We start from the raw sequence: 21,602 nt of genomic DNA on the forward strand, positions 1-21,602 counted from the left end.
CGAATCCTATGTCATATTCTCCTCCATTTTCACAGTGACAGGGTCTCACTCTGTCACAACATGGTTTTAAATGGGATGTCCAGTAAGCTTGATGTGGTGGCCAGGTGTCCATAAACATTTTGGCCATGTAGTGTAGATGATATCTCAGATATGTATTATACACAGGTTTATTGAACATATTAATAACCTTATACAGAGTATGTATTATTTAGCTGGTGTCATGTGTATTACAGACGTACCTATGTGGGCAGCATGCCTGGCCGTATAATAAATGGACTGAAGATTGTCGGCGTGAATAACCCGGTGTTCCTCCTAGATGAAGTGGACAAGCTGGGGAAAAGCCTGCAGGGGGACCCAGCAGCTGCACTATTGGAGGTAAATTACCTGCACCGATATATCTAAAACTGCAACATCATCCCTTTCTGGTATTACGTAATGTGGAAGATCATGCACGATAAAATTCCAGATAAGAAATTTCTAACGCTAGCTCAGTAAATCTCATATGAGTTAAACAATTCATATGCAATGTATAAACAAATACCACAATCTGAATATATTCACAGCGCCAATCTTTTACTGTAAAGCAAAATTTGGTTCTTTAGTTCTACTATTTGCTTTAGCTATGCACTACAAGTGTTTCACAAGCAGCCTAAAGGATTTCGGTGTAGCGTGTGAAAACCTCTCTAGCTAAAACGGATTTGTTTGTAGTGGAGTGGGACAGAGTTCAATCCATTGCCTGGTCTATGTGCTGTCATGGTCCCCGTCTCCAATACTGCAATGGTAATAACATTCTAAACTTCAATTTACTTTTGTTGTCACTGGCTTAAAGCATTTGTTACCCTAACACTTCATATTCCTGATATGTGTCTGCTGTATCATGTACTTATATGAGAAAGTATCCTGTTCTCTTTGTATTGCATCCTTTATGTGAAATCCCTGGTGTTCCTGCCAGTCCCTCTGCTTTCCTATTAAAAACTGACCACACTAAGCAGGAGAGCATACTGTGGTCAGTTCTCTAGCTATGCTAGGAAATTGGTGTACTCTCCAATGATCAGACTTGTCCTGACACGCCTCCGATGCACAGCCATTCACTGGGAAGCTCAGTGTGCTTGTGTTGCTCCTCCCCCCAGCTCTTATGCAGCTGAGAACAGAGGGAATGTGATCACTTCTAAAAAAAAAAGGGGGGGGGGGGGGTGGAAAGGTATTTATAACTTTATTTTATTTTTTAATATCTATACATAAATTTTTCATTTAAAACTGAATGGGTTGTTTTACAAGGTGATCGTTTACAATCACTTTAAGTTCTTTTTATGTTCTATGGGTAATCCTCTAGATCAGGGGTCTCCAAACTCTCAAAACAAAGGGCCTGTTTTCTGTCCTTCATGCTTTAGGGGGGCCAGACTGTGGCTGGTGGGAGTAGGGAATGCCCTTCCGTCACTGGGAGTAAGTAATACCCCATCATTGGTTATAATGGGAGGAATAGTGTCCAATTGTTGGTGTCATTGGGAGGAATGGTGCCCCATTGTTGCAATCTGTGGCAGGAATAGTGCTCCCTTGTTCATGTCATTGGGAGGATTGGTGCCCCATCATTGGCATCAGTGAGAGGAATGGTGCTCCAAGGGCCCCGATAAAAGCGAATGGCTGCATCCGGCCCCTGGGCCACAGTTTTTAGAGACCACCACTCTAGATAATGAGGGCTAGAGGATTCCTGTGTCTTGTGATTCGGAGGAGTCACTTAGAGCCATGTCAGACAAATAATCCTGTTGCTGGCAACAACAAGCTAGTGACAGGATTGCAAATAAACCCTTTACTTTGTTTTAATGGAGTCACTCCCTTGCTAGCCAAATGAGCAAGATGGTACCCCCTCACTAGGCAGAGGGATTTTGGCACTATTTAGGCTTCTGTGGAAGCAATTCCATTGAAGTAATAAGCCTCTGCTGGCTGGTTCTGCTGTTGGCAAGGTGTTAAAAGCAGTAGAATCAGCCATGTGTGTTATCAGGAAGGCTGGAGGGAAAGCCACTGTCAGTCAAAACCAAAGAGATGGGGGGCGCCATGGTTTACACTGTCCACAGAAGATAAAGGTATGCTGTGCAATTGCGAATGGCGCAGGGAAGGGAGGGTAACAGGTGGGAGAGTTGCAGGAACGTGTTACATGTTCCACCCTAAAAACAGGTGAAACGTATCTTGTACCAAAGGTGAAATTCTACTTTAGGATTTCCCCCAGCTGCCCTTTAAAGTGAATCTGAACTTAAGAGTTAAGGAAACTTTAAATGTTACTCATAGCTGTATATTGACAGTGAGAGATCATCTTCTGACTGCTAGTCTTGGCTGGTTTGGAGTGAGATTTGGTGATGTAACTACTGTGCTGTTCACTGTTCTCCTTGCTGGAGAGGAGACTGTACCTGGAAACCTGCCGTGGAAGGATCTCCCTGCCTCACATTTATTCATTCTGTGGATCTATGCTTCCTTCACCTCTCTTGCTGCGTCTTGATCACTCTCCCACCAGTCACTGTTCACCAGTCAGGCAGCTCTGACACGAAGCAAAGCCCTCCTGCTGCGCTACCATAGACGCACAACAGCGTAAGGCCCCTCTCACACTAGCAGACCTATCAGGTCCACCTGTTTATTTTTTTAGGCAGACCCAATTGTACTCTCTTGCCTCCTGTATGTCTTTTTACACCCACCTACATCAAATTCGATTCTATCCACTAAAAACAGATGGATGGGGGATCCGTACCTAGTAGATCAGATCAGATCGCAATTGGGTGTAAATGGACAGACGGTCCGTGCACATTCGACCGCCCAATAGAGGAGGGCAGGCCGTGTCTGTGTCCGCTCTGTATGAGCGGACACAGACCAGCCCATCCGCCCGTTTAGCGGAGATCAGTGGACAGATTCCCTGCTGAGCACCCAGATCCCAACAGAGCCCACCCCTTGTGGAGGGGGGCATTAATAGAAAACTATCCCACCACTGCTGAGGCCTTGAGAAGGAGCTGATGCTCCGATTGCGCAGCCAGCCTATTCCAGGAAGCCCATCTCTTCCAGTGCTTCCTGGCCGTCTATTCTTCTCCGGTGACGTCACATCCACTTTTGTGGTTCTTCCTGTTTCCTGGGATGCCATCAAGTCCACACATCACTACACCTGTGGCCCCTGGACGCAGAGCGATGTCCGTGAGAATGAACGGAGAGGCCCCACCAGCATACAGATGAGCCTCTTTTAATGTTTTACTTGTTGGCGCTAGATGTCTTTTCCTTCAATAGAAAACTGCAAGTGTTGAGCTGCAAGCACCTTAACCCCTTCGCGATCGCGCTATACCTGAATGACGGCTTCAGTGCGGCAGCATTTTGCTGGAAGGTCGTTATATGACCCCATGCTCGCGCTGCCTTGCGCGCCCCCTGCGGCGCATATTGGCCGTGATCTGTAAACAAGGTGAAGAGCCAATCACTGAGGCTTTTTACCATGTGAACAGCTGCGTCCAATCACAGCTGATCACGGATGTAAACAGGATTTGCCGGTTATCAGCAATCCTCCCCTCATGCTGACAGCGCGTGAGGAGAGGAGAGCCGAAAACCGTCAAATCCACACAGGGGACATCTGCACTGACAATTAAGGCCACTGATCATCAGTCTCCTGATGATCTGTGCAGCCTCAACAGTGCCCACCAGTGCTGCCAATCTTTGCCCACCAGTGCTGCCAACCTGTGCCGCCTTATCAGCGCACATCAGTGAAGGAATAAAATGACTTACCGTATTTATTTATTTGTATTTTTCATCTCCCATCAATGCAGTCTGAACAATGCCCATCTGCAGCCTCAATGCAGCCTGATCAATGCCCATCTCCAGCCCATCTCATCAATGCAGCCTGATCAATGCCCATCTGCAGCCCATGTCATCAATGCCCATTTTTAGCCTCAATGCTCATCTGCAGCCTCACCATCTTTTATCAATGCAGCCTGAACAGTGCAGGAAGTCACCAAGCCGTCATCTCCTGTTTACTCGGCTCTCACTTGGCAGTCCCACACACACAGTCCCTCCTCCACCATCGGCATTGGACTAGCTCCTGTGATAGACAGAACACTGGACCAATGCCGGTGGCGGAGGCGGGACTGTGTGTGACGTGAGAGCTGAGTTAGACCTGAGTAAATGGGAGATGATGGCTCTGTGAATTCCGGCGGCGCTCGCCCCCCCTCCGAGGTACAGTATCGGCGTATAACACGCACCCGTGATTTGCCCCCTATTTTCAGGGGGAAAAGGTGTGTGTTATGCGCCAATAAATACGGTATTTACAACATTTTATAACCAAAACCACTTTTTGTCTTTTTTTCATTTGTTTAGCAAAAAATAAAAAACCCAGTGGTGATACCACCAAAAGAAAGCTCTATTTGTCTCCCAAAAAATTTTAAAAAATTTAGTTTGGGTTCAGTGTTGCATGACCGCACAATTGTCATTCAAAGTGTGACGGCGCTGAAAGCTGAAAATTGGCCTGGGCAGGAAGGGAGGGTGAAAGTGCCCAGTAGGCAAGTGGTTAAAATCAAATGACCTTTTTACTCCTTAGCCCCTCTGCTTGCCTATTTGAGCACAGCTCCAATATTTTCAGATCCTGCAGCACTAATAAGAACAAAGGATACTTTGTCATTATTTGTAAATTCTGTCACTTGTGTGAATTTTAGCACAGATATTATATGCTCATACTAAAGGGAATGCTATGCAGCATGTTTTGCTGAATCGTGCCATTAATGCGCTCTTCAGAGGGAACATGACATCACTTAGCCAGCATTAGGAATATGTTCTAGGACAGTGATGGTGAACCTTGGCACCCCAGATGTTTTGAAACTACATTTCCCATGATGCTCAACTACGCTGCAGAGTGTATGAGCATCATGGGAAATGTAGTTCCAAAACATCTGAGGTGCCAAGGTTCACCGTCACTGTAAATCTAGGTTAATGGGTACAGAACCTAAAGAATGAGGATTTTTAATATTGATGTCTCACTACATGGGCTCTACATCATTTGGTTGGGATGAAGGACTGGGGTTGGTACATTGTGAGCGTAGGCTTTGTGCTCACCACCATTAAATTTTGAAAGAGAAATCTGAAGAAATACGTTTTGATTCGGCTTTCCCTTTAAATATTCCTTTTGTTTCTCTTCTGTTGACTGTTTTTCTTTTTTTTTTTTTTTTTTATCTCGCTGTAGACAGCTGCGCCCCATCTTATACCTGCTGATGCATTTTACATCCTTAAGCAGCCCTAATAATGTCTCCCAGGACACATAATAAGGAATTCTTTATGTGCGGAAGGTTTTGGTTTAGGGTTTTACTTACACGCCGCTCACAAGGCGACCTGAAATATCGACCTACAACAGTTCTGCACCTGCTGGCGAAAGGAAGGATTATTTTATTTACTTTTTTCCCTTTTTTTTTTTTTTTTTTTTTTCTTGTGCAACTTTTAAAACGGACACAAAACATAAAAAAAAACAAGCTTTGTCTGCCAAAATCCACATTGGTTTCATTAGAGAGTTGTTTTTGAAAAAATGGCTGGTTAAAAAATTTTTAATTTTATGACTGAATTTTTTTTTAAGAGCGGTCATAAAGCATAAGAAAATGATGAGGTGTTAGAATAACAGATAAATATGTTCATTTAGTAACAATTTGTTCTGTGCTGGGGGAAATAAAAAAAAAACACGGAGGGCTTTTGTAAACGAGATCGGGATAAAAATACAAAGGCTCCTTTTTTAGGGTGAACATACTTTCCAAGTTGGCTCAATGCGTCGGCACAGAAAAGGGTCACAGACTTTTAATGAAGATGGGGAGTAATATTGTACCTGTCACCAGGGCGGTTATTTTGTGGGCTGGGCATTTATATTGAGGAATGTGGTCTGCAGTGTTCACTAGGAACAAGTTCATTAACCACTTCAGTCCCAGGAAGGTTTACCCCCCCCCCCCCTTCATGACCAGGCCATTTATTGCGACACGGCACTGCGTTACTTTGGCAATTGCGCGGGCGTCCAACGCTGTACACAAATAAAATTGATGTCCTTTTTATCCTACAAACAGAGCTTTCTTTTGGTGGTATTTGATCACCTCCTGCGGTTTTTAGTTTTTTGCAATTATAAACAAAAAAAGCCAGACAATTTTGAAAAAAAACCCTATTTTTTACTTTCTGCTATAAAACATATCCAATTCAAAAAATGTAAAAAAAAAATCGAATTTCTTTATCAATTTAGGCCAATATGTATTCTGTTACATATTTTTGGTAATAAAAATGCCAGTAAGCGTATATTGAATGGTTTGCGCAAACTCTACAAACTATGGGATATTTTTATGGAATTTTTTTGTGGTTTTTTTTTTTTTTGTTTTGTTTTTTTATACTAGTAATGGCGGTGATCTGCGATTTTTAACGGGACTGCATGAAGGTAAAAAATCTTCAGCCTTCACAACTGCTTTAAAGGTCATCCAAACCCAGGAACAAAATGTAATAAACTGCAGATTGCCAGTAATGTAGATGTGACTGCATTCGTTTTTTGTTTTTTTTTTTTTCCTTTTATTTTCACTTGGTAATGCTGCCACTAAACACAATTCTTGTCCAAGAGAAAGTCAGGGAATGGCCCAGCAGGCTCCAATATTACAAAAATATCACTTTTGGACTGACAATATATTAAACCAGTGCAATAAACAACTTCTTTATATAACTTAATTTCTATAGTGAGACTGACAAAAATCCAAGAGATCAGTACTGAAACTCTGTTTCATAACAATTCTGAAGGTTTTCGATGGAGCATCACAGATTTTGTTTTTACCACAAGACATGTTTCTAAACGGATACAGAGAGGTTGTTTTTTTTTTCAGGTTGATACAAGGCTTTGTTTGGCGCATATAATGCAAATTAACCCAGAACTTTGTAGTAAGCACATCCTAGAGATTAAATGAGCGTTCCTCGTTTTTGTCTCTTAAATGCTACAATTTAGAGTTGCACGATTCTGGATAAAATGAGAATCACGATTTTTTTTTTGCTTAGAATAAAGATCTCGATTCTCGGTGTAACATCATCTTTCACATTATACAACAAATTGCGCTCCTAGCACAAAGGGAGATACGCAAATATGCGGCACCACGGAAAAAAAAGCCCAGTGTAGTGGGGCCACATATTTGCGTACGGTTGGCATGAAGGGGTTAAATATCTATTCACAGACACAATATGTGCTAGATGCTCAGCAGGCTGCTCAGAACCTCCTCGTATACCCGTATGGCACTCCACACCAGCAATCCAGGAACAGAAGTGGTATAAAAAAAAAAAAAAAAAAACACGGGGCAGTATAAAAAAAAAATATTTATTAATATAAAACATTTACTGACATTCTATAAAATTAGATATGCATTTCTTAAATCTCAAAAGCTCACTGTGGTCCTTTGCGTGGTAACGTCACGTAGGCTCCGCCCAACTTGTTTCGTCATGTAGTGACACCGCCGGGGGCACCTCCGACATATCGATGACGTCATTTAGCATGTGCGCTAGCTGGCAACATTTTGCTCTGAAGAATCCCAAGCTGCAGTGGGGACATGGACAGGAGAGAGGGATAGGTAACAGCAGGATCAACCAGGTTTTTTTTGCAGAATACAGAAAACGAATCCCATAGTGACTGATTATGAACAGTATTTAATACAGCATTTATTGATAGTTTGATGTGGGTTTAATGAAACTTTAAGCTCCTCTCCTCTCATGGCCTTCTGATGCTTCTTTTTTTCTTTCCCACCTCCCTAACACTGCGCCCTTTGCCAGCACTGGTTTTGGGAGTGACCACCAGTAGATCCAGCACTGCAACCTGTGCCAGCACCAACCGATCCCCCTCTACATGATGTCCTCCCACTGTGCAGCCCCATTGCTGGACAGTCTGTGGGAAGTGTCCCTGTGTGTGACCATGGGTTGAGCAGTAAATAGGGATTTCAGCTTAATTTTTTTTTTACTTTTTAACTAACTCAGTGATTTGTTGGAGGGAAAGGTCAATACCCACAGTTGATGCTGTGGCCATGCATTTTGTTAGTTGCCAAACGTGGACAGGTTAGAGACACAACATCTGTGCTGGTGGCTATTATACCTGCAGTGCTCATGATGTCGGGGCTTAGGTGAATATGCAGTGGAATCTGAATTATCCAGCTCTATGCACACTACAAATCCCATAGTCCATCTCGGGAATGAGCAAGACAGGGTGGCTATGTTCCTACATACAGTGGAACCAAGAGAGGGTGGCTACATTCCTAGATACAGTGGAGAGAGGGTGGCTTTTTTCCTACACACGGAGGGAACCAAGAGAGGGTGACTACATAACTAGATACATTGGAACCAAGAGAGGGTGGCTACATTCCTACATACAGTGGAACCAAGGGAGGGTGGCTACATTCCTACATACAGTGGGACCAAGGGAGGGTGGCTACATTCCTACATACAGTGGGACCAAGAGAGGGTGGCTACATTCCTACACACGGGGTAACCAAGATAGGGTGGCTACATTCCTACATACAGTGGGACCAAGAGAGGGAGGCTACATTCCTACACACTGTTGAACCAAGACACGGTGTCTATGTTCCAACATACAGTGGAACCAAAAGAGGGTGGCTACATTCCTAGATACAGTAGAGAGAGGGTGGCTTCTTTCCTACACACGGGGTAACCAAGAGAGGGTGGCTACATTCTTAGATACAGTGGAGAGAGGGTGGCTTCTTTCCTACACACGGGGTAACCAAGATAGGGTGGCTACAATTCTTCATACAGTGGGACTGAGACTGGGAGGCTACATTCCTACACACTGTTGAACCAAGACAAGGTGGCTACGTTCCAACATACAATGGGACCAAGAGAGGGTGGCTACATTCCTACATACAGGTGGGACTGAGAGAGATTGGCTACATTCCTTATATACGGTGGGACCAATAAAGGGTGGCTACATTCCTACATACAGTGGAACCAAGAGAGGGAGGCTACATTCCTACACACTGTTGAACCAAGACTGGGTGGCTACGTTCCAATATACAGTGGGACTGAGACAGGGTGGCTACATACAGTGGGACCAAGAGAAGGCGGCTACATTCCTACACACTGTTGAACCAAGATAGGGTGGCTACATTCCTACATACAGTCGGACTTAGACAGGGTGGCTACATTCCTTATATACAGTGGGACCAAGAAAGGGGGGTGGCTACATTCCTACACACAGTGGGACCTAGAGAGGGTGGCTACGTTCTAACACACAGTGGGATCGTTGAGAACAAAGGTAGCCACTCTCTAACATTAGAGGAAGTCAGATCAGAGCAGCCACAAAATAAAGGAATTTAGAGATTTGTAGAAGGGTGAGAGCAATAGAGGGGACATTTTTAGAGTTCTTTTTTTAAACAATGATATGCGACTCCCACCAGGACCAGCAGATGGAGATTGAAGATGACTAAATATTTGTAATCATTTTCTAGCAAAAGACCGCTGTGTGTACTTTTTATATATTGACTTTCTGCAGTTTAAAAAAAAATTGATGGTTATCTTATTGTTTATTCTGCATCTGAAAATTGCTGCCTTTGCCCGGTGTCTCCTTACACCGGTTCTTGTAACGGTTTGCTGAGATAATGGTGATTTGGCAGTTTAGGCCAGCGGCTGCTCCGCTCTTCTCCTTTTTGTCCTTGAAGAAGATGCTGCGCACAGAGCTCTGCTGATTGAGAAGTATGGTGGTTTTTCAGGAGGTCATGTGATCCAGGGAGTAGATCGGGTCACTGGACAGTATAAAATAGCTTTGTGTGTTGGTGCTCTGGTTCGTATTAGTGATCTCTTGCACATTCACCCTGTGAAAAGGTCATCTTGCGCCTCGGGGTGAGTTCATAGCCACAGCTGGTTGTGATCTGAGAACTTTTCCAGATTATTTGAAGCCATTTTTAATCTTCCCGTTGCTTCGCCCGTGTTGCTTTGTACATGCCGTCCAATATCTCTTACTTAATACATTTTGCTTGATCTCTCTGACTCCAGTCTGTCCCTATTCGCCGTTTTTTGTAATGCTGTCAGGCGGGGATGTTGACTGATATTCCCCGAGACGGGGAATGCTGCTGGGTACTTGGATAAATTGCTGAGAACAATTTGTTATGTCAGAGGGCATTGAAAGCAGTTTGACCTGATTATTATAATTTCAGAGCTGCACAGCTTAAAACCCCCGGAGTACTAAGCAGTGACGGACATACTGATTGGAAAAGCAGACCTGGTGAACGTTGTTTGTTATACTGTAGACACGTATAGACTATATGGCCAAAAGTATGTGCCCCTCCCCTCCAAATAAATTAGTTCAGGTGTTTTCAGTGAAGGGGAATGTTAATGCTACACTGTGATCTCTGAGAAGGAATGCATGCGCATAGTGCTCACCTACACCAGGGGGTGCGTCCAAGCCATTTTTGCGCTTTCCCGGGCAACCCATTAAACTGGTTCTAAAGGTAGAAGTTTTTTTTTTTTTTCTCTATGGATTAAGGTAAAAAACCTTTTGCATGCAGCTCCCGTTATTGGTGTCAGTTAGGGGGAATAGTGCTCTATTGATGGTGTCAGCTGGAGAAGTAGTGTTTTTTTATTGATGGTGCCAGTGGGAGGAATAGTGCCCTATCATTGGTGTCAGTGGGACAAATGGTGCCCCATAATTGGTGTCAGTTGGAGGAATAGAGCCTCATCGATGGTGTCAGTGGGAGGAATAATGCCTAGTCATTGGTGTCAGTGGGGCGAATGGTGCCCTATCATTGGTGTCAGTGGGGCGAATGGTGCCCTATCATTGGTGTCAGTGGGAGGAAAAGAGCCTCATCGATAAGGTCAGTGGGAGGATTGGTACCCTGTCATTGGTATTGGAGGAATAGAGCCTCCTCAATGGTGTCAATACGAGGAATAATGCCCCATCATTAGTGTCAGTGGGAGGAATGGTGCCCCATCATTGGTGTCAGTTGTAGGAATTGGAGCCTCATCGATGGTGTCAGTTAGAGAAATAATGTCTCGTCATTGGTGGCAGTGGGAGAAACGGTGCCCAGTCATTGGTGTTAGCTGAAGGAATAGAGCCTCATGGATCGTGTCAGTGAGAGGAATAGTGACCATCATTGGCGTCAGTTGGAGGAAAAATTGCCCCATCATTGGTGTCACTGAGAGGAATGATGCCCCCACCTTTGGTGTCACTTGGAGGAATGATGCCCCCACCTTTGGTGTCACTTGGAGGAATGATGCCCCCACCTTTGGTGTCACTGGGAGGAATGGTGCCCCACCATTGGTGTCACTGGGAGGAATGGTGCCCCACCATTGGTGTCACTGGGAGGAATGGTGCCCCACCATTGGCGTCTGTTGGAGGAACGGTGCCCCCACCATTGGCGTCTGTTGGAGGAACGGTGCCCCCACCATTGGCGTCTGTTGGAGGAACGGTGCCCCCACCATTGGCGTCTGTTGGAGGAACGGTGCCCCCACCATTGGCGTCTGTTGGAGGAACGGTGCCCCCACCATTGGCGTCTGTTGGAGGAACAGTGCCCCCACCATTGGCGTCTGTTGGAGGAACGGTGCCCCCACCATTGGCGTCTGTTGGAGGAACGGTGCCCCACCATTGGCGTCTGTTGGAGGAACGGTGCCCCACCATTGGCATCACTGGGAGGAATGGTGCCCCACCATTGGTGTCACTGGGAGGAATGGTGCCCCACCATTGGTGTCTGTTGGAGGAACGGTGCCCCCACCATTGGCGTCTGTTGGAGGAACGGTGCCCCCACCATTGGCGTCTGTTGGAGGAACGGTGCCCCCACCATTGGCGTCTGTTGGAGGAACGGTGCCCCCACCATTGGCGTCTGTTGGAGGAACGGTGCCCCCACCATTGGCGTCTGTTGGAGGAACGGTGCCCCCACCATTGGCGTCTGTTGGAGGAACGGTGCCCCCACCATTGGCGTCTGTTGGAGGAACGGTGCCCCCACCATTGGCGTCTGTTGGAGGAACGGTGCCCCCACCATTGGCGTCTGTTGGAGGAACGGTGCCCCCACCATTGGCGTCTGTTGGAGGAACGGTGCCCCCACCATTGGCGTCTGTTGGAGGAACGGTGCCCCCACCATTGGCGTCTGTTGGAGGAACGGTGCCCCCACCATTGGCGTCTGTTGGAGGAACGGTGCCCCCACCATTGGCGTCACTGGGAGGAATGGTGCCCCCACCATTGGTGTCGCTGGGAGGAATGGTGCCTCACCATTGGTGTCACTGGGAGGAATGGTGCCCCACCATTGGTGTCATTGGGAGGAGTGGCGCTCCATCATTGGTGACCGTTGGAGGAATAGTGCCAGATAAAGGCAAGCAAAGGGCCCCCAGGCCACAGTTTGGAGACCAATGAGCTAGATGATGCTGGGTGTCCTCCAGCGAAGAAATGAGATAAGCTCTTTCTGACTTGCTGCACCTTCTAATGCATATTGTGAGAAGCTCACAGTGTGCAATGTAATCAGAGTAAGCCATGTCAGGACAGGAGGAGTCTGTTCAATGCTGTAAGCACATTTTTGGCGAGGTAAGACGACTTAAAAAGTACCGCCACAAAACTGATCTCCTCCATACATGCTGTATATTTTAAAAGCTTATTGCCTTTAAATAAAATCCTGAGACGCTGCATTTGTGGTATTGTGCTGATCACGCTGTGCCTTGAGAAGCACTAACCTCCGCTCCAGCTGTTTACACAGCTGCTGACAAAGGCCTCTCATAGTACAGAAGACGCTTCCAGAGCCTTCCAGAGACCTGATTCAGAAAAGTTGAGTCCACAATGTCATACTTTGCCGACGCACAGAACATTAGGAGGATTTGTTTGTTTTCTTTGCAATTAGATCCAGATAATCTGCTATTCATGAAAACATTGTGTCCGTAAGTTGTTAGTAATTAGGGCTAATGTTTGGTTTGTTTTTGTTTTGAATGGTTTGCCAGAGCTAAGTGCGGCACTATTGTTACTTTTTATTTAACTTTTAATCTTTTATGCTCATCGTAGCCTGTCCTGACTTAATCTGCTGCATCACCAAAATGCTGAAATACATATCAAATAGTGTTTCACTTTGATGCTGCATTCTATGTTCACTTTAATGGTTTGAAATGGGGCTTTGACCAAATCATTTTTTTTTTTTTTTGGGGGGGGGGGGGTTTGAAGGTTACAACCTCCGCAAACTTCCCTGCAGGGTAGACTTCCTCTCAATTGTGTTGGTCACCGGAACAGGAAGTGAGAAGTCTCTCTAGCGGGGACACCGACAGGAGCAAATTGTCTGTTACTATCCGTGCCTCCTATGTGAAGAGATTCCCCCTCAATTCCAGGCCTGGCGACGCAGACTACAATACCCAACTGGGGGTCTAACCCTTCACTCTATTCATAAGAAAAAAAATATTTACCCCCCCCTTCTCCCCACCCAAATAAAGTAACAAGAACAGTCAAAAATCCTCATTGTTGATGTTGAATGCAACCTCTATGTATTCATCATTTTGAAAGCCAACACCACCACTACACAAACATACACCCCACTCCTTTTTACTGACCATCTGTATTCGGGGTCTCCAAGCTTTTCAGTACAAGGGGCACGTTGTATATTTTACAAATATTTACAGGCCGAAAAAATCTGTTTCATCAATACATAAAAATGTAAATACATTTAAATAAATGAACACGTTTTACCCGCATGATATGATTCAGAACAAGAGAGAATGAAGTTTAGTAAAACAAAGATCAGTCCCTCCCTACATCTGTGTCCCCATCAGAGTGACCCCTAACATCAGGGTCCACACTCGAGGCCCCCCTTACATCAGGGTCCCCACTCGAGGCCCCCCTAACATCAGGGTCCCCACTCGAGGCCCCCCTAACATCAGGGTCCCCACTCGAGGCCCCCCCTTACATCGGGGTCCTCACTCGAGTCCCCCCTTACATCAGGTCCCCACTCGAGTCCCCCCCTTACATCGGGTCCCCATTCGAGTCCCCCCTTACATCGGGTCCCCATTCGAGTCCCCCCTTACATCGGGTCCCCATTCGAGTCTCCCCCTTACATCGGGTCCCCATTCGAGTCCCCCCTAACATCAGGGTCCCCCACTCGAGGTCCCCCTAACATCAGGGTCCCCACTCGAGGCCCTCCTAACATCAGGGCCCCCACTCGGTCCCCCCCTTACATCGGGGTCCCCACTCGAGTCCCCCCCTTACATCGGGGTCCCCACTCGAGTCCCCCCCTTACATCGGGGTTCCCCACTCGAGTCCCCCCCTTACATCGGGGTCCCCACTCGAGTCCCCCCCTTACATCGGGGTCCCCACACGAGTCCCCCCCTTACATTGGGGTCCCCACACGAGTCCCCCCTTACATTGGGGTCCCCACATGACTCCCCCCCTTACATCGGGGTCCCCACACGACTCCCCCCCCCCCCCACATCAGGGTCCCCACTTGAGTCTCCCCCCTACATCAGGGTCCCCACTTGAGTCCCCCCTTACATCGGGGTCCCCTTCCGAGTCCCCCCCACTTACATCGGGGTCCCCCCCACTTACATCGGGGTCCCCTCCCGAGTCCCCCCTTACATCGGGGTCCCCACCAGAGTCATCAGTTGATGTTGGAGGGGGCGGAGAAGCGGAAACTGTGCACATGGAGACCCCTGATTTGGATGGACGTACAGACTCTCTGGATGCACATGCTGGTCTATTGTAATGGCCTATGAATATTGTCCAATATTTAAATGTAAAACCTGTACATCCTAACTGTTAACCTGTTAATGCTTTCCAATCATTATCATTTCCATGTTTGTATGAATACTTAAAGAATTAATAAAAATATATATAAAAATAGTTTGACTAGAATCTCACGTTGAACACAGTGGGTACGGATGCATTAAATTCAAGGCTGTCTTCACTCCTACCTACTGCATGACACTTCAGTACAGTAAGTGCAGGGCACCTTAGTGACACCCCCTCAGAGGGTAAATCTATGATGTCCTGCACTCACAGTATGTCCTCAGTTATTTAGATTGAATGATCCTCAGTGTCATGTAAACCACAAGACTGAGGACATCCTGTGGTGGGGAAAGGGTACTGCAGAGGAAAGCTGTTGAGAGGTCACGATTTGCAGTCATAGCTGTTTGATTCCATTCTTCTGAGTGACAATAATGTTTAAAAATTTGCAGAGGAGTGGCCATCAATGCAGAAAAAAATACCTTTAGCAAAATGCTCCAAAACCTACTGCTAAGTGCAAGGCTTTGCAAACCCTCCCCATAGCCTATTAATGCCAATCATCATCATCTTGTTAGAATGTGTCCTTGGATAAATGTTTCAAAAATTAATTAAATGTTTAGTGAAAATACACAAGTTTGCCCTAAAGTGAAAAGTATCCTTGTTCTATACAAGTTCATGTTTTCTCGTGCTGTGCCTGAAATCTCTCTCTGGAATCAGAGCCATCATTCGAGACGGGGGGGGGGGGGGGGATCACATGACCTGCCCTTGTCGTCGGAATGTCCGAAGTTTCCTGTCTTCGAAGTCATTAGGAAAATAGCAAATTCCTTCCTTTTTTTTTTCCAATCGTTATTAAACAACAAGGGCCGCGTTTGTTCTAATTATAGATGACCTTTGATTAAACGTCTAGAAAGTGATTGTTTTGCTGTATTCTGGGGCTGGGGCCCGATCCATTTTTCATGCATCTTATTCCTCGGGGGCCCCGCGCACGTTATAAAATATTACAGTGTGCTTTTTGTGTGAAGGCGAGCACTTAGCCCAAAAGATCGTGACTACAACATATTCATTTGGTGCCAGAGAGACACTTTGCCTTAATCCTCCCGAATTGCAGTTTCCACGGACGAACATGTTCAGCTTTACGACCAGCCGTATATTTTATGTATTTGTCTTGGACGCTTGTGCGACCCTCCTGCTCTGTTGGAGAGACTTGAAGCCACGTGGTGTCAATGGCTGGCAGATGCTGCTGCTACAGAACTTCTAGTATCAGTATGAGAATGTTCTTCTATCCTTGTCATACAGTGGGGAGAACAAGTATTTGATACACTGCCGATTTTTTGCAGGTTTTCCTACTTACAAAGCATGTAAGTAGAAATGGGGTAGTACTAGGTAATACCAAAAAAAAGCTGACTTTTTTTAGGCTGAGAAACAATGGAGAAGAGACATACTATAAACAATCAAATTTGTTGAGATTAACAAAACATAGACTAATCAAAAATAGATAAAATCAAGCATAATGCATGTAAGCTGTAGTGCAGTGAGCCCTTGTGCGTCTACGCGTTTCGCCGTTAGGCTTCTTCAGGACACGGTCTAGGTTCAAAGACGAAAACAGATAAGAGAATGTATTTCTCTATCTTAATTTGGGATATAGTATCATATACACCCACGGTGGGATGAGCGATGCATATAAAGATTATGAATAGATCATATAAAGCTGAATATTTAAACAGGGGCAGGAAGAGTTTTGATATTCCTAGTCTGAAGGAGGCAAAAAAGGGCCCATAAGGCGTCCAGTATATAAATCCACTGCAGTGGATTGCTGTCTCCCAGGGGCATGTTCCTTTACTGAAATTCTGAATGTTTATAGATACAGCACTATCCTGCTAGGCTTTACATAGCCACCATTACTACTGAAACTCAAGTGAGGATTTATATACTGGACGCCTTATGGGCCCTTTTTTGCCTCCTTCAGACTAGGAATATCAAAACTCTTCCTGCCCCTGTTTAAATATTCAGCTTTATATTATCTATTTATAATCTTTATATGCATCGCTCATCCCACCGTGGGTGTATATGATACTATATCCCAAATTAAGATAGCGAAATACATTCTCTTATCTGTTTTCGTCTTTGAACCTTGGCCGTGTCCTGAAGAAGCCTAACGGCGAAACGCGTAGACGCGCAAGGGCTCACTGCATAACAGCTTAGATGCATTATGCTTGATTTTATCTATTTTTGATTATTCTATGTTTTGTTACTATAAACAATCAAATTTATTGAGATTATGTCTCTTCTCCATTGTTTCTCAGCCTAAAAAGTCCGCTTTTCTGGTATTACCTAGTACTACCCCATTTCTGCTTACTCAATTTCTACGGACGTGGCTTTTATCCTGTGAACTTCCCCTTTTCTTTTGTTACTTACAAAGCATGTAGAGGTCTGTCATTTTTATCATAGGTACTCTTCAACTGCGAGAGACGGAATCTAAAACAAAAATCCAGACTATCTTTCTATCTATGTGGAGAGGCTGAGCTGCCCCACTCACTGCAGGGAGGGGTGAGCAGGGGAAACTGAAATGTCACTGCTGTGAAGAAGCAGTGCTGAGCTGCTGACTCACTGCTGGGAGGAGGGAGCAGAGCTGCATAGGAAAGGACTTGGCCTTGAGTGCTTCTGCTTTTTAAAGATGCATTGCTTTTCAATGTCTGCAGCTACCAAGCACAACCCTTTCACACTTGGGGCGGCGGGTCCGTTAGCGGTAAAGGGCCACTTATTTTAGCGGCCCTTTACCGCTGTTTTAGCGGTGCTTTTCGGCCGCTAGCAGGACGCTTTTAACCCCTCGCTAGCGACCGAGGAAAGAGTTAATAGCGCCTGTTTTGCGGCCTGCAAAGCGGTTCGGCAGCGCTGCACATTCATTTCAATGGGCAGGGCGGCGGTGCGGGAGCGACGTATACACCGCTCCTGCACCGCCCCAAAGATGCTGCTTGCGGGAATTTTTTTCCTGTCCTGCAAGCGCAGCGCTCCGGTGTGAAAGCACTCGAGTTTTCACACTGGGGAGGCCTGAAAAGCGCCTTAGTGTGAAAGGGGTCTTAAAGTGATGCTAAAGGATCTTTTTTTTCCTGGGTTGCAGGAATGAAATTTGCATGATTCCTTCATCAACACAGACAGTGCTGACAGGGGAATCCCTCCTGCCGAGCAATTGTCTGTCTGATAGTGATTATTGCAAAAATTGCGATAATCGCAAGGGAATGCAGCAGGCTGGTTGTACCATGGTTGATCAAATCAATCGACTTGGTACATTCAGCCTGCCCACACATGGTTCACATTATCTATGGCCAGGCCTTAGGTGTAAATATGCCTCCTAACAATTGCCTTCAGGTATGTGTTATTAATTCCCAATTTTAGCATACCTCACAACTTTTTGAGATGGGAATGAGGGACACCTATCGGCAAAAGTATGCAGGCATAGGACACACCCCTTACTACGCCCCCTTAAAGGAGAATTGCACAAAAAAAACTAGATTGGTTAAACCGTTGAGTGCTTTTTTTCACCACTAACATTCCTTTATTTTGGCTTTTGGAATTTACAAATGCAGCAATTTAGAAATCAGATGAAAGGTTTAGTGCTGGGAAACACTTTTTGAGAGCTAAAAAGTGCATTTTATATACATCTATACAGATCAGACCAAAATGAGGGACACATTAGGAGGAAAGATGGACAGAGGGACATTGCTCCAAATCAGGGACAGTCCCTCAAAATCAGGGACAGTTGGGAGCTATGATTTTAGTACTCTTTGAATACACACGATCGTTACCCATTATATATCCTCAATAATACTGCCAGTGACTGTTCCCCCCCCCTTTGTTTCTCTTGTGCAGGTGCTGGACCCCGAGCAGAACCACAACTTCACAGATCATTATCTGAACGTGCCCTTTGACCTTTCCCAGGTCATTTTCATTGCCACCGCTAATACAACTGCCACCATTCCACCAGCCCTCCTGGATCGCATGGAGGTTCTTGAGGTTCCTGGTAAGCTCGGATATTTAAAGTAGATGTGTCATTTCTTAGATGATATATAATGCCTTGCAGGAGAAGTGTTATAACAGGGGTGCCACCATGTGCTGAGGAGAAGCTTGATGTATCCTGCAACAGGATTGCTTGATGGCAGTCCCCTCTACAAAGCAAAACAACATCCGCAATAATAATTACTTTATCCCAGATAACTAGCAGTCTGTGAAAGCTTTTTACTCTTCTGTAAAGGTCAACAATAGAAAATAAGATCTAATCACACACCGAGGAATTGGTGCTGAATACCTTCTGATGGTCTGACTTTATTTCTCTCTCTTGTTTTGTACAGCAAGAACATGCCAGAAGGGGGCTAGACTTCATAGGAAAGGGTGGGGCTCTTCTATAGCCTTCAAACAGCACGTTTATGAAACGATAATCCGGCATCATGTTGAGAATTGCAGGACATTGTAGTTCTGTAATGGAAGCTCTTGGCCCATAAATAATCATCTGACCCTTCCTCCATGTTGCTAGTACTAGAGCTGCCCTACGTTAAGCTCAGCGTCTTTGAACATAAGGACAATTTTCAGCAGGATTGTTACTTCTGATATACAAGTGCATCTCCAAAAATTAGAATATCATTAAAAAGTTAATTTGTTTCAGTAATTCAATTGAAAAAGTGAAACTCATATATTTTATATAGATTCATTACACACAGAGTGATATATTTCAAGCATTTTTTTTTCTTTTAATTTTGATGATTATGCCTTACAGCTAGCGAAAACCCAAAATTCAGTATCTCATAAAATTAGAATATTGCATAAGACCAATAAAAAAAAAAGGGGGGGGGGGGTTCTAATACAGAAATGTTAACTTGGTGAAAAGTCTGTCCATGTACATGTACAGTATAGTTTGCACTCAATACTTGGTTGGGGCTCCTTTTGCATCAATTACTGCATCAATGCGGCGTGGCATGGAGGCGATCAGCACGGTGTGGCATGGAGGCGATCAGCACAGTGTGGCATGTAGGCTATCAGCACGGTGTGGCATGGAGGCGATCAGCACAGTGTGGCATGGAGGCGATCAGCACAGTGTGGCATGTAGGCTATCAGCATGGTGTGGCATGGAGGCTATCAGCACGGTGTGGCATGGAGGTGATCAGTCTGGCACTGCTGAGGCGTTATGGAAGACCAGGTTGCTTTGATAGCGTCCTTCAGCTCGTCTGCATTGTTGGGTCTGGTGTCTCTCATCTTCCAATTGACAATACCCCACAGATTCTCTATGGGGTTCAGGTCAGGCGAGGTTGCCGTCAATCAAGTATAGTGATACCATGATCATTAAACCAGGTATTGGTACTTTTGGCAGTGTGGGGAGGTGGCATGTCCTTCTGGAAAATAAAATCAGCATATCCATAAGGCTGGTCAGCAGAGGGAAACATGAAGTGCTCTTGAATTTCCTGCTAGAGGGCTGCACCGACTTTGGACTTAATAAAACACAGTGGGCCAACACCAGCAGATGCCATGGCTCCCCAAATCACTGACTGTGGAAACTTCACACTGGATCTCATGCAACTTAGTTTCTGTGCCCCTCCACTCCTCCTCCAGACTCTGGGACCTTTATTTCCTAATGAAATGCAAAATTTACTTTCTTCCGAAAAGAGGACTTTGGACCAATGAGCAACAGTCCAGTCCTTTTTCTCAGCCTAGTTAAGACTCCTCTGACGTCGTCTCTGGTTCAGGAGTGGCTTGTCACAAGGAATGTGACAGTTGTAGCCCATGTCCTGGATATGTCTGTGTGGTGGCTCTTGAAGCACTGAGACCAGTAATCCACTTCATGTGTATCTCCCCCAAAGCCTTGAATGGCCTTTGCTTCACAATCCTCTCAAGGCTGCGGTTATCCCTGTTGTTTGTGCACCTTTTTCTACCACACTTTTTCCTTCCACTCAACTCTACATTAATATGCTTGGATACAGCACTCTGTGAACAACCAGCTTCTTTAGCAATGATCTTTTGTGACTTACCCTCCTTGTGGAGGGTGTCAATGACTGTCTTCTGGACAACTGTCAAGCCAGCGGTCTTCTCCATGGTTGTGTAACCTACTGAACCAGACTGAGAGACCATTTAAATGCTCAGGAAACCTTTTACAGGTGATTTGAGTTAATTAGCTGATTAGAGTGTGGCACCATGAGTCTACAATAGTCAACTTTTTTACAATATCCACATTTTCTGAGATACTGAATGTTGGGTTTTCACTAGCTGTAAGTCATAATCAAAATTATAAGAAAAATGCTCAAATATATATAATATCTCTCTCTCGCTCTCTCATATATATCTATCAAATATATCGCCCTGTGTGTAATGAATCTATAAAATATGAGTTTCACTTTTTTAATTGAATTACTGAAATAAATTAACTTTTTGATGGTATTCTAATTTTTTGAGCTGCACCTGTATAAGTCACTTACAAGTCCATAAAACAATACCTTTTTAATAGAAAACATTGGTATATATCACGCTAACACCCCCAAAAAGATAATCAAATAGCCAGCACAACACCAAACAAGTGCAAACCAAAGATACTTATATAAAAATTATGTGCAGCGCTCAAAAATAAATATGCAAACACAATGAAGTAGAATGTGAATGACCACGAAGAATTTTTTTTGAATTCTGTACTTCTACACATTATGTGTGATGTAAATAACCATAAATAATATTTGGAAGGGTGACATCAAAAATCAATAAGTGAAAGCTGAATTACAGGACATCCAATATTCGGCTAGTCCATATGTTATCATAAAAAAATAGTATAATGTGAAAAAATGTCCATAAAAAATATTGGGGAGAAGATGACTTCTAAAGCAAGAAAGACATTTCCACGTGACATCAATATTAGGTGAAAAGACAGCAGTAGAACCAC

At 44.9% G+C, this 21,602-nt stretch overlaps 1 protein-coding gene across 1 annotated transcript in view; it reads left to right on the plus strand.

Moving 5' to 3' along the window:
* The window catches only part of LONP2 (lon peptidase 2, peroxisomal), a 90,934-nt gene that overhangs the window by 8,350 nt on the left and 60,982 nt on the right, over nucleotides 1-21,602 (plus strand). The window contains 2 exon segments of the mRNA XM_073603900.1: nucleotides 234-375; nucleotides 18,557-18,707. Coding sequence (XP_073460001.1) covers nucleotides 234-375; nucleotides 18,557-18,707 — 293 coding nt within the window.

The sequence above is a fragment of the Aquarana catesbeiana genome, linkage group LG11, assembly GCF_042186555.1.
Source record: "Aquarana catesbeiana isolate 2022-GZ linkage group LG11, ASM4218655v1, whole genome shotgun sequence".
In the NCBI taxonomy this organism is placed as follows: Eukaryota; Metazoa; Chordata; class Amphibia; order Anura; family Ranidae; genus Aquarana; species Aquarana catesbeiana.